Raw genomic sequence first — 13207 nt, 5'->3', positions numbered from 1 at the left:
CATGAGATGGGACATGTTCATAATTTACAGATTAACTTTATTAACATTTTTAACACCCTGCATGAAACCTTATCCCGCTGGTGGATGAGGTTTCATGTTTTTTCTATTTGCCACCAGGGCTCCTGGCCTGCCTGCCAACCTTAAGGTTGGACGGGCAGGTCCTTTAATTGTTTAAATGATCCTGTCAGTGGCCTCAATTGGCCATTGACAGGTCGGTGGGCCCACAGCTGATTTTGCTGTGTCCCCGCCTTCCTGAAAATTTAAATGGGGCGGGATGAATTCGGGGGTTCCGCCCGACGTCATCCCGCGTCATTTTAAGCGTCGGTGAGTGGGCCCTACCCCCTGCTCACTGACGGCAAAATTCTGCCCATGGAGTTTTTACTCAGATATTCTCTCCTTATAGTCTTTAATCCCAAACAGTTGCTCGTTTGGAACATCTGGACACATTGCAAATGTCCTATAGTTTCTAACGGCAACTTTAATCTTCCAAAGTTACTTCAGTTTATAATCTGGCTCTGAAAACCCATATAGCTTTGGCTAATGTAACTTTATGCCTGGCATTCTACTGTAGTGCCTTTGTGGAAATTGTGAAGGCACTAGCCATAATCTTCAAATGCTCCTTAGATACAAGGGTGGTGTGAGAGGATTGGAGAATTGCAAATCTTACATTCTTGTTCGAGAAAGGGTGTAAGGACACGCCCAGTGACTATAGGCCAGCCAGCTTAGCCTCGGTGGTGGGAAAGCTTCTAGAAACAAAATTTCAAGACAACAATTAACAACACAGATTTATTAAAGCCGAAACATGTTCAACTAACTTGAGTTTTTTAATGAGGTAACAGAGAAGGTCGATAGAGGTAATGTGGTTCATGTGGTATAAATGGACTTCCAAAAGAGCATGTAATAAAGTGGTTTGTCAGCAAAGTTAGAGCCCATGGACTAAAACAGTCAGTAGCAGCATGGATATGAAATTGGCTAAGTGACAGGAAACAGAGTACAAGGTGCTGAACAGTTTTTTCAACTGGAGGAAGGTTTATGGTGGAATTCAGCGGAGATCAGTATTGGGACCCTTGCTCTTCCTGATATATATTAATGACTTAGTTGTACAGAGCACAATTTCAAAATTTTCAGATGGCACAAAACTTGAAAGTATTGTGAAGTGTGAGGAGGATTGTGTAGAACTTCAAAAGGACATAGACAGGTTCATGGAATGGGTAGATAAGTGGCAGATGAAATTTAATGCAGAGAAGTGTGATGAGATTAATTTTGGTAAGTAGAACAGGGAAAGGCAATTTAAAATAAGAGGTCCAATTCTAAAGGAAGTGGGGACATACATTATGTGCAGAAATCATTGAAGATGGCAGGGCAGGCTGAGAGAACAGTTCATAAAGCATACAGGATCCTGGACGTTCTGATAGAGCTTAAAAGTATGGGAGTCATGTTAAACCTGTATAAGACACTGGTTCGGCCTCAGCTGCCATATTATGGCAAATTGTGTGCACCATATGTTAGAAAGGATGTGAAGGCATTAGAGAGGTTGCAGAAAAGATTCATGAGAATGGTTCCAGGGATGAGGAAGGTCGGTTAAGTGGATAGTGTTACAATATGAAGTTTGTAAGATTGTTATGTTTTGGGACTGTCTATTTAATTTAGGGTAAAATAGAGGAATGAAGAGGGTCATGTGACCAGTTCTGAAATCTAGCTGACAATAAGATTGAGTGGCTTGGTTGTTGGCTTGGAAGGTTAAAGAGGGACCCATGCTGGAAGAAGATGTGAGATATTCACACCTGTAAACAATGACCAGGACAACAGTTCTGATGGTGAATGGACTTTTAGTCTCCAGGTCTCACAGGGAAGTGTTAGGAATGTAAGGTTTTATAAATTAGTTATACTTTAAACCATCTATTTAATTCTTAGATAGAATGTAGTTGGATGTCTAAAAGATAGCTAATTAGCATTCCTACCTGGATTCAAGGCCCATGTGATTCACATTGCCATGAAGATGGGCTTTGGGAAGGGAAGACCCCATAAGAAGCAATTGTAGTATCAGCCAACAGCTTTTTAAGATATCCCTGATCCTCACAGGTCAGTCTGAGAGAGAGAGAGCCAGTCTGTATTGTTCAGATTGAGAAGACCAAGTCGTGAGGATTTAAAAAAGGTTGGAAGATTCACCTACCTTTGGCTGGAGGGAGAGACCTTCAGGGTAACAATCACCATGAAACTTCTTTTGTGATTAGAAGTTACCTGGCTGAAAAAGGGGAAAAGTAAGCAAGCCATTGGAAGTGGCGAATGCCTTTGGAATGGATCCTGGCGAATGAAGATCCCCCTAAGGAACCAAGAAAAAATGGAGAAATTTTTCTGCAGTTTAGGGCATATGTTGCCAACTGAAATAATGGTTAGTCCATAAGACCACAAGACATAGGAGCAGAAATTAGGCCATTCGGCTCCTCGAGTCTGCCCCGCCATTCAATCATAGCTGATAAGTTTCTCAACCCTACTCTCCCGCCTTCTCCCTGTAACCTTTGATCCCCTTACCAATCAAGAACCTATCTATCTCCGTCTTAAATACACTCAATGACCTGGCCTCCACAGCCTTCTGTGGCAATGAATTCCATAGATTCACCACTCTCCGGCTAAAGAAGTTTCTCCTCATCTCTGTTCTAAAAGGTCTTTCCTTTACTCTGAGGCTGTGCCCTCGGTCCTAGTCTCTCCTACTAATGGAAGCATCTTCCCCACGTCCACTCTATTCAGGCCTTTCAGTATTCTGTAAGTTCCAATCAGATCCCCCCCTCATCCTTCTAAACTCCATTGAGTATAGACCCAGAGTCCTCAAACATTCCTCATATTTAAGCCTTTCATTCCTGGGATTGTTCTCGTGAACCTCCTCTGGACCCTCCCAAGGGCCAGCACATCCTTCCTGAGATACGGGGCCCAAAATTGCTCTCAATATTCTAAATGTGGTCTGACCAGAGCCTTATAAAGCCTCAGCAGCACATCCCTGCTTTTATATTCTAGTCCTCTCGAAATAAATGCCAACATTGCATTTGCCTTCCTAACTACCGACTCAACCTGCAAGTTAACCTTAAGAGAATCCTGAACTAGGACTCCCAAGTCCCTTTGCACCCCATATTTCTGAATTCTCTCCTCATTTAGAAAATAGTCTATGCCTCTATTCTTCCTACCAAAGTGCATGACCTCACATTTCCCCACGTTGTATTCCATCTGCCACTTCTTTGCCCATTCTATTAACCTGTCCAAATCCTTCTGCAGCCTCGCCGCCTCCTCAATACTATCTGTCCTTCCACCTATCTTTGTATCATCTGCAAACTTAGCCAGGATGCCCTCAGTTCCTTCATCTAGATCATTAATGTATAAAGTTAAAAGGTGTGGTCCCAACACTGAACCCTGCGGAACTCCACTAGTCACTGGCCGCCATCCTGAGAAGGACCCCCTTATCCCCACTCTCTGCCTCCTGCCAGACAGCCAATCTTCTATCCATGCTAGTACCTTGCCTCTAACACCACGGGCTCTTATCTTACTGAGCAGCCTCCTGTGTGGCACCTTGTCAAAGGCCTTCTGGAAGTCCAAGTCGATAACATCCATTGGCCCTCCTTTGTCTAACCTACTCGTTACCTCCTCAAAGAATTGTAACAGATTTGTCAGGCATGAGCTCCCTTTGATGAAACCATGCTGACTTTGCCCTATTTTATCATGCACTTCCAAGTATTCTGAAATCTCATCCTTAATAATGGACTCTAAAATCTTACCAACGACCGAGGTCAGGCTAATCGGCCTGTAATTTCCCGTCTTTTGCCTCACTCCCTTCTTAGACAGGGGGGTTACATTAGTGATTTTCCAGTCCTTTGGGACCTTCCCTGACTCCAGTGATTCCTGAAAGATCACCACTAACGCCTCTCTACTATCTCTTCAGCTATCTCCTTCAGAACTCTGGGGTGTAATCCATCTGGCCCAGGTGATTTATCCACCTTCAGACCTTGTCAGTTTTCCTAGCACCTTCTCCTTGGTAATGGCCACCATATTCACCTCTGCCCCCCCGACTCTCTTGAACTTTAGGGATGTTACTCGTGTCTTCCACTGTGAAGACTGATGCAAAGTACCTATTCGATGTTGCTTTTAGTTTGTTTGTTACAGTAAATGCCTTAAAGCTTGAAATCTTGTGTGATCCTTTCAGTCACGGGAAGGTCAAATTTCTTTTTAAAAGGTATCAGTCTCTATGGGAATTGTAACAATATATTGGAGAAGCTGGAGGTTATTCTCCTTGAAGAGAAGATAAAGAGGAGATTTGACAGAGGTATTCAAAATCATGAGGGTCCTGGACAGTAGATAGGGAGAAACTGTTCCTGTTTGTGAAGGATCGAAAACCAGCGGGCCCAGATCTAAGGTGATGGGCAAAGGAAGCAACACCATATGATGAAAAACCTTTTACAGAGTGAGTGGCTGTGATCTGGAATGCGTTGCCTGAGAGTGTGGTGGAGGCAAACTCAACTCTGGCTTGTAGAAGAGAATTGGAACATTAGCTGAAAATAGAAAAAATTGCAGGCTATGAGGAAAAGGCAGTGGAATGGGATAGATGAGTTGCTCATGCAGAGAGCTGGCACAGATGAGACTGGCAGAATTACCTCCTCCTGTGCTGTAACTATTCTTATGATTCTATGATTCTATGATTTTATATGATACAAAGCCTATACAGACCTCTAAAAGGCAATGGCTCTTCATGGTTAAGTGACCTTGATCAACAACTGAGCTAAGAAATATAATTGAGCTAAACCTGTTTTAAACAAATGCTAGGAAAAGTAGAAATCCAGTGGACTGGGTGAGCTAAAAGAAACAATAAAGATATACAAAGCAAGTAATAAGAGTTGTGACAAGATAATATGACAAATAACCTGCTAGGGATATCAGACAAACTGGAAAAGATTTTATGAATATGTGAAGAATCGTGAATGGGAATTTGGACCCATTAAAGATGGATAGAGGTGAGGTAATAATGGACAATATGGAAATGGCAGACTTTTTAAATGAAGTCTTTGCATCCAGTGTCACATTGGAGGAAAAGGGCAAAATACTAATGATGTGAAGGAACTTAATGTTTTTTTCATGATTAAATCTCTAAAGCATTTTGGGACAATTTTATTTCATTAATGCTATTATATAAATGCAAGTTGTTGTTGTGCTTTTGACATGAAAACTGGAAAGGATTTTAAACATGCAATTTGCTTTCATTCACTTGTCATAAACAAATGTGAAATTACATAAATGGCTTGCTATTAAGGTAGCTACAATAGCTACGATACAATGCAATACAAAAGGTAGGACAATAAGTCCTACAATACATTTTCTCTGCATGTGTCCTCACCAAAGAGAAGGTAAATATTATTACGCCTTATTGTGAACGCAAGGAAATAAGAAAATTGAGAGAGAGTAGCAACAAACAATTTCCCTGCACACAATTGTGAAAGCAAAGAATTTCAATTTCATTAATAGAACTGCTAATCACATGCTAATAGATCAACAGTTGTCAAACCATCTTTGATATCAACAAGAATGCCTATCACTGCTTTACTTCAGTTAATTTGGTGTTATTCATCCCATCTGAACATTGGCTCTTTAAATGGAAACATCAGCAGTTTTACTGTTACCTTCCTTTATGATATAGAAAGTTGACAATTGCTCCCTGCTGAAGAAACTATTTTGCCAACAGCAGTTCACAGCTTAGTAGGCCCTGGTGGCAGTGAAATATTTCCTTGCTAATTATTTTACGTTTGAGTTATTAAACAAGTGTGAAAGGTGGTCAGTTACATCAATGATTTAGAACGACAAGTGAGAAGACGTTGCTTACGCATGGTCAAATGCCAATTGACTTGGCAGTTCAATTGTTGACATCAAACAATTTCAAATGTGCAATTCAATTAAAGGTTTCAATAAAGAATTTTGACAAAAAGGCAAAGATGTTAATGGCGGCAAGTATTAGATATTAACATTTGATTATATTTACATATCTCCCAAAACCATATATGGATATTACAAAAGGATACCTTCCACTTTGAATCAAGTATAAGAAGTTAATATTTCACTGAGAATTTCTTTGACTTGTTCAGTGTGAGCTCATTTTTGTACGTTATGTAAATGGCTTTGTAATTTGTCCTGTAACATGAACTACAATTGTAATGTTTGGTTCTATATATTAGAATAAAGCAAAACACCATCCTCACAGTTTTGTGCTGACAAGTAAGCCTATTTTTTTAACAATAGAATGAATCCTATGGTCTGCTTCCCATTAGGAAGAATCGTGTTACTTTTGACTGTATCCAGATTTAATTATAGTGCAGTCAGATATAGACATTTTAAGGAGTTTGCAAACTAAGTCATCCTTTGTGGTGGAGTGCAAGAATTTTGGTTCCTTCCCTGTTTTCTTGGACGTGTGAGATAGAGGTTAGATTTTTGTCTCCTTTACAATCACAAAACACCAGCGGGGTGGAATTCAACTCGAGTGGGAATACAAAATGAACGGTATCACTATAACTGACCATTCTTTGCCCGATTCAATATTCAGTTTCATTCACTTCTTCCCTTTCTAAGGTTGGCTGTCAGTATGTTTGTGGCATTTGCATTTGTGAAGCTCATCCGATCTCTAAGCAGAGATTTGCAGAGCTTCAAATCTGTAAATTCCTCCCTTTGGAATTTGTTTTACTGAATCAGATTCATGGCCAGTCACTCCCCTAATTTCATTAAAATCCCTCTCACACATTTGTCCTAAAAGAATAGTTCCAGCTTTTCATACATGCTCGTTAGGGTCTTGGAAATTTTTTCTCTCCTGATATTCAAAGTGTTATTCCCAGCTATCAATGTGGATTTAAAAAAGATTTGGTGAACATTTTGAACCCTTAAATTTATAGCTTAGGAAGCAACTAAGAAAGTGGTAAATTCTCAAAATTCTGATGTGTATTAAGGGGACACAGACTTTGAGAGAATTTTCAGTAAGTCTTTTCCAATTAAGAAAGGAGAGCCAGAAGCCAACTATGTCGCAGTAACATCACATTAAAGTAATCATTTTGATTTCTCTTAAGTTATATGTCATTAAATGTATAAATATAAATTGAATTCCAAACACCTTTTCATAGAACAGATACCTGTAAATAACTTGGTGTGCCATTGATATGTAGTAAGTAATGATTCAAAATAATTCTTTGCTATCTTCAATACTAAATGCGCGGAAAATGTTGAGAAAATGCTAATTTTTAAAATATGTAGGGCACCTCTTGGGGAAATACCAGCTAATTGCAAATGTTAATCATTTTTAAAAATTATTCGTTCATGGGATATGGGCAGCGCTGGCTAGGCCAGCATTTATTGCCATCCCTAATTCCACTTGTTCAGAGGGCATTTAAGAGTCAACCACATTGCTGCGGGTCTGGAATCACATGTCGGCCAGACCAGGTAAGGACATTAGTGAACCAGATGGGTTTTTACGACAATCAACAATGTCTTCATGGTCATCATCATTAGACTTTTAATTCTAGATTTTTTATTGAATTTAAATCCCACCATCTGCCATGGTGAGATTCGAATCTGGGTTCGCAGAGCATTACCCTGTGTTAGGAATAAGGTATAAGTTCAATTTATATATTTTTTCTATTTGTGGGCTAAAAGGTGAAACCTGGGATCTAGTTTCATTTTTGAGTGGGGACAGCAGGTTTAAAACTGTATCCTGTATTTCTAGTGAGATTTTTACGATTCTTGAAGGAGAGTTAAAGCCAGCAGCGTAGAGAAAAAAGTATGCTGTTGCCTAGCAACAGGGGTCCAGAGAGGGAGGCCACACACACACACACACATACACATACACATACACACAGACAGAAAAAATAGTCTGGATTCAAATGGAAGCAGTTGCCAACAGAAGCAGCCTAGCAGAGGGACAGATAGCAAGTCCCAAACTGAAGTTGAAGCCAGCTGCCAGGAGAGGCTGGACAGGAGAGGGAAGTGCAGAGGAAGCAGGTTTCCCCAAAGAAACTAAAGAAGAAAGTCCCATAAATCCAGGGGAGTGGAATAAGAAAGATCCCAAGAGGACAGTCTAGTCAAAGGGCAGAAATCTGGAAAAGTTTCTGTTCTGTGGAAGTGACGGGAGCATAGAGTGAGGTCCCAAGCTTCAAGCTTTAAGGGAGAGAGCTGCAGGAAGCAGATTTAAAGCGATATAGGCGTGTGAGAAGCCAAAAGATCCAAGGAGACAGCTGAAGGTCTGTACCTCTTTACTATGGGCATGTGAATTATTTCTTCACAGTAACACTGACCTGAATGACAGTGTGACTTATGCTTCAGAACTTCTGCCACTGAATCTCATCTACTTTTGTATAACTTACAGACAGAATAGCTGCAACTAATTTTATTTTACATTACAAAGCTGTTTTGAGTACTTGCAATGCTACTACTGAACTGAAACTGAGCTGGGTTTCTGAGAAACGATATTGGCATTCTTGATTTTCCTATCTCTATAGCCATAAATGCAATTCTAGGCTCCGTCCAAGAACTTCAGTTTATATACTGTGTTAAATACTTTTTCACCTTAACATCTATAAAGGTTTACTTATAAAGCCCAACTCCATCAAGCCAACTTGCCAAAATCTCAGGAAGGGAATGGATTCATTCCATTTTGTCAACCTATCTATCTTGAAGCTACTTCTGCTCTTGGAGCTTAAGTCACGGGGTGGCAGGTTAACAGAATCACTGTGAATGCACCAATCTATTGGTGAGACAAAATACCTCCCTGCTAAACTATTGAGTAATGATAGGCAGAGAAAATGGTACAGGACATTTTGCCCTTTTCTCTGTTTACATCAATTTTTTTTAACCAGGATGACTCAAAACCAAAAAGATCAAGATGATACCCAAAATGGATAAACACAAGGCAATCAGTATGTTACTCATCCACACGTATTTGTAGCTGGGAGACATTATAATAAAAAGATATTGGTCAATAAAACTATATTGTATAATAGAATAAGCATTGTAATTCATCAATGAGCTACTAAATTGTAATTTTCATTAATCTATTTAGATTAAGTACTAAAAAATATGGGGTGGAACTTTCAACTTTAGGGAAGTGTAGGACGATTGGTACAGGACCCCCTTCCAAAAATATTTGTGTTGATGTATAATTTGTTTTATAAAATAGTACAAGTTGAGTTTAAATGGGAGACTGTATAGTCCCGTTGTTTCAGCATTCTATCACGCACAGTATAGCTGCATCAGAAGTCGCAGGTAGTGGAACAGAGAACCGAGAATCCAAAATGCTGCTAAATTGACTATGTTGTTCAGGTTTCCTGGCAGTCGTCAATCTAACCAGGTATCACCTTCAAACCACAATCTGCAGTGTAACTATGATCTTAGTTTCCATTATACAAATGAAATCTACCAGATGCTGACCTACTGAAAAGAATAAAGGTCAAAACCATGTAGAAGAAAACAGACCATTTGTTCCTTGTTGACTTAAAGGACATTACTAAAGAAAAGTACTCTTGTGTGGCACCACCTGATCACTCAGAGTAATTTGTTAGAGCTTCTTCCATGCTCTTTATATTACTACAATGCCCTGTGTAAGAAGGAAATCAGGGAAAATTCGGAGCAGAAGTAAGGTAATTGAGCACACAAAGACCTAAAATCTAGAGCAGTGACCTGCTCCTGACATTAGGTCTATCTTGTCCCTATAAGTATCATCCTAGATGAAGTAAAATATTTTCAGATATTTACACATAGTAGAGTGGTACTTCAGATTGCTATTCCTACAGGAAGAAATCTTCCCCTCCCCCCCCCCCCCCCACCACACCACAACACACTCAAATAAACCTATTTCTCATTTTTCTCCACAGTTTCACAGAATTTCTGGATCCCTTCCAGCGGGTTATTCAGCCTGAAGAAATTTGGCTGTACAAAAACCCCATTGTGCAGTCAGACCACATACCTACCCGCATTATGTTTGTAAGTACAATGCTTGATTTTTAACAACAGAAAAATGTCAGAGTATCAATTTATAGTGATTTAGGTCTGATTGTTCAGCAAGGAGATGTCACACTAGGTCATCTACTGCTTATATCTTAATAAGTGACTTTTTCTCTGTGGAAGTATTTTCTGTTGAGATGTGCATTGTAACCAATCAATACAGTTAGATAGCAAACGAGCTAAAAGTGGACTGCAATAAAAAGTTCTGTGCAGATATCGGAGAATGCAGGGATAATTTTCCAACTTTGTGCACTGGTGGGGAGTCTCATCCAGGGTAGCAAATTCCATAGGTTTTGGGACACAATTCTCTAACCGTTAATTTAAATGGTTGAAAGATCATCCACAGCATGTGTGCTAATTTTCAGAATGCGCTCTCTGTGAGTGCAAAATCAGAAAATCATCCATTTAAAAGTAGCAAATGAACACTACCATTAACATTCCATTAATACTCAAACTCTATGTTCCTTGCATCTTTCATTATATCCCTTCCATTGTTTTGTTTGAGCCTCAGACTGAGCTTTTGGCCTTTATTTCAAAGGGAATGGAGTATAAAAATAGGGAAGCCTTGCTGAAACTATACAAGGCATTAATTAGGCCACACCTAGAATACTGTGAACAATTTTGATCCCCTTATCTAAGGAAAGATGTACTGGCAGTGGAGGCAGTCCAGAGAAGGTTCACTACGTTGATCCAGGGTATGTAGGGATTTTCTTATGAGGAGCGGTTGAGTAGGTTGGGCCTGTACTCAATGGAATTTAGAAGAATGAGAGGCGACCTTATTGAAACACATAAGATTCTTCGGGGACGGATAGATGCTGAAAGGTTGTTTCTCCTTGTGGGAAAGTCTAGGACCAGAGGGCATAATCTCAGAGTAAGGGGGCACCCTTTTAAAACAGATGATTAGGAATTTCTTCTCCCAAATGATAGTCAATCTGTGGAATTCTTTACCGCAGAGGGCTGCAGAGGCTGGGTCGTTAAGTTCATTTAAAGCTGAGATAGGCAGATTTTTAATCAGTAAGGGAATCAAGGGTTAAATGGAAAAGACAGGAAAGTGGAGTTGAGGATTATCAGATAAACCATGATCTCATTGAATGGCGGAGCAGACTCAATGGGCCGAATGGCCTCCTTCTGCTCCTATGCCTTAAGGTCTTATGGAGCTGTAAAGATTTCACAATCTTTTGAAAAACAATTAAAAGCAGAGACCTTTTAATCATTGAATATTTTGTGAATGAAAAGAAAGTAACTTTTTGAACTACCCACTCGTCAGAAGGATTTTCTGGGGTACTTTGTGCTTCAGATTTACACAGCTTAGACCTATATATGTTTCTGATCATTTATCTGTTGTGCCTTTTGGTATGTAGATTGGACTGTGGACTACTTGGAGTTAGATGGGAGTTAATTTTATCTGGATCTCCTGTGGCAGAAGATTTAATAGTAACCATTGACACAGCAGTGTCAGGAAACAACTATTAACTTCTAATATTGATACTTGTTTTATTTTTAAAATAATTGATTTGGTTGATAAAACTAGCGCTGAATTTGTTTTTTTATGAATTTTTTTTATTTCACAACTGAAACATGACATTTTCCTGCTGTTGATTCAGCAGGATCCATGTAATTCAAAAGAATTTTGCCTGGTAATTGAATAAAAATGAATGGTGAGGAATTCGACTTGTGCCCAAAATGGGCACAAAGCCAGCAGGGCAGTGGCTGCATACCCAATCAGTGCCAGTGGAGGATCAAGCCAAATTCAGCTGTGAGCAATGTCGAAATGCCTCTGGCAAGCTGCCGTCACCAAATGGGACCCTGCTTTAGATTGCCAGTCGATGACAGCAGGAAGCCAATGGTTCTTACACCGTGCAATCCGGCAGGTGAGGTCCAAGAGGGGAAAGTGACCCCATGGGAGGCCTCCAACATGCTGACACTGGCCAGACTTTTTTTTATGGTCCCAGGAAGAGCATTCTGTCTTCTCCTGGGCCTACAAAAATAAAAATTATAATATGCTGTGCTTTTTTTTTTGCGAGTGGTCTCTTTAAATTCGTGATTGGGTGACTTGAATGCCTGGTACAAGTATAGGCACAGCTCTGCACAATTGCCATTGAATTTTATATTTGGGCTCCTAAGACCAGATGTAGAATCCTAGTTTACACCCCAGTATGACTTTCTTCTTTAGTCTGTTGTCTATCCTTGTGGTCAGATTGAGTAAGATTTATAGATAATTGCCACTTCAGTCTGAATTTTATGGTAGCTTTGAGCAATAGGCTTACGCTTATTGGGAACTGGATTAAATTAAATAAACCCATTTCATATGATAACCATTACAGCTGTCAAAAATAAGAGAATTTAATTAAATCTGTCTGAGTTTGAATTGAACACAGGTCAAGGGAACATTACCACCCACTGGACTATTTGGTTCCTCCAAGAACAAAGTTTAATACAAGCTATTTAATTAAATTCCAACTTCCATTGCAAAGTGTGTAATCACAACCCATCCAGCACAGCTAGAATGCAAGCCTGGCAGTTCCTGGGTATGATCTGTAACAGCTGGAAAAATAACCATTGAATGCATCAGCTATATGGTCCCAATGCACCAAAAGTAACTTGAAGAAATGAGCAGAATCAAAAGCAATTAATTATATGTCATTTTAAGTTGGCACAACCACCTAGGTATTACAACCACCTGAGACCATATTTTTGTTTTATTAAATTTTGTGGCTTGGATATTGCAATTCTAGGCTGCTTCTCATAGATCCAGTTGCACAAATTTGTAACCAAAGTGAGTATTAAATTTAGGATAACATCCAAACCTATAGACAGAAATTAAAGTGGACAATATTAGAACACTTCCACTTCCTCTCTTACTGTCAGGAATTCTTTACAAGCTAGGAGCAGCAGGGGAAGAATAAAGCAAGTCACAAGTATATTTTACACAGGCAAACTATTGTTCATACCTAGCTGCCCGAGAAGGTGTAGATGACTCTTCTCCTTGAACTACTGCACTCCTTGTGCTCTCATTGTTGTTGTCATTCAGAATCATATCTATGAGCCAACATCTCATACCAATCATAGATGGGAGCACAATGGTATACGGTCAGAAGGGCTTGGCTCAGGATGCCATTAAATCTCAAGCTTCATGTGAAACAAAGGAATGGCAGGAGCAGGGTCATGCATGCCTTAGAATGAGGTATCAATCTAG

The 13207-nt window shown here is 39.7% G+C and overlaps 1 protein-coding gene across 1 annotated transcript in view; it reads left to right on the top strand.

Moving 5' to 3' along the window:
• The window catches only part of plpp4 (phospholipid phosphatase 4), a 261325-nt gene that overhangs the window by 55629 nt on the left and 192489 nt on the right, over positions 1–13207 (top strand). The window contains exon 2 of the mRNA XM_041209895.1: positions 9882–9990. Coding sequence (XP_041065829.1) covers positions 9882–9990 — 109 coding nt within the window. The remainder of the gene's footprint in view (positions 1–9881; positions 9991–13207) is intronic.

The sequence above is a fragment of the Carcharodon carcharias genome, chromosome 17 (assembly GCF_017639515.1).
Source record: "Carcharodon carcharias isolate sCarCar2 chromosome 17, sCarCar2.pri, whole genome shotgun sequence".
Taxonomy (NCBI): domain Eukaryota; kingdom Metazoa; phylum Chordata; class Chondrichthyes; order Lamniformes; family Lamnidae; genus Carcharodon; species Carcharodon carcharias.
This window is presented reverse-complemented; position numbering and strand designations above follow the sequence as displayed.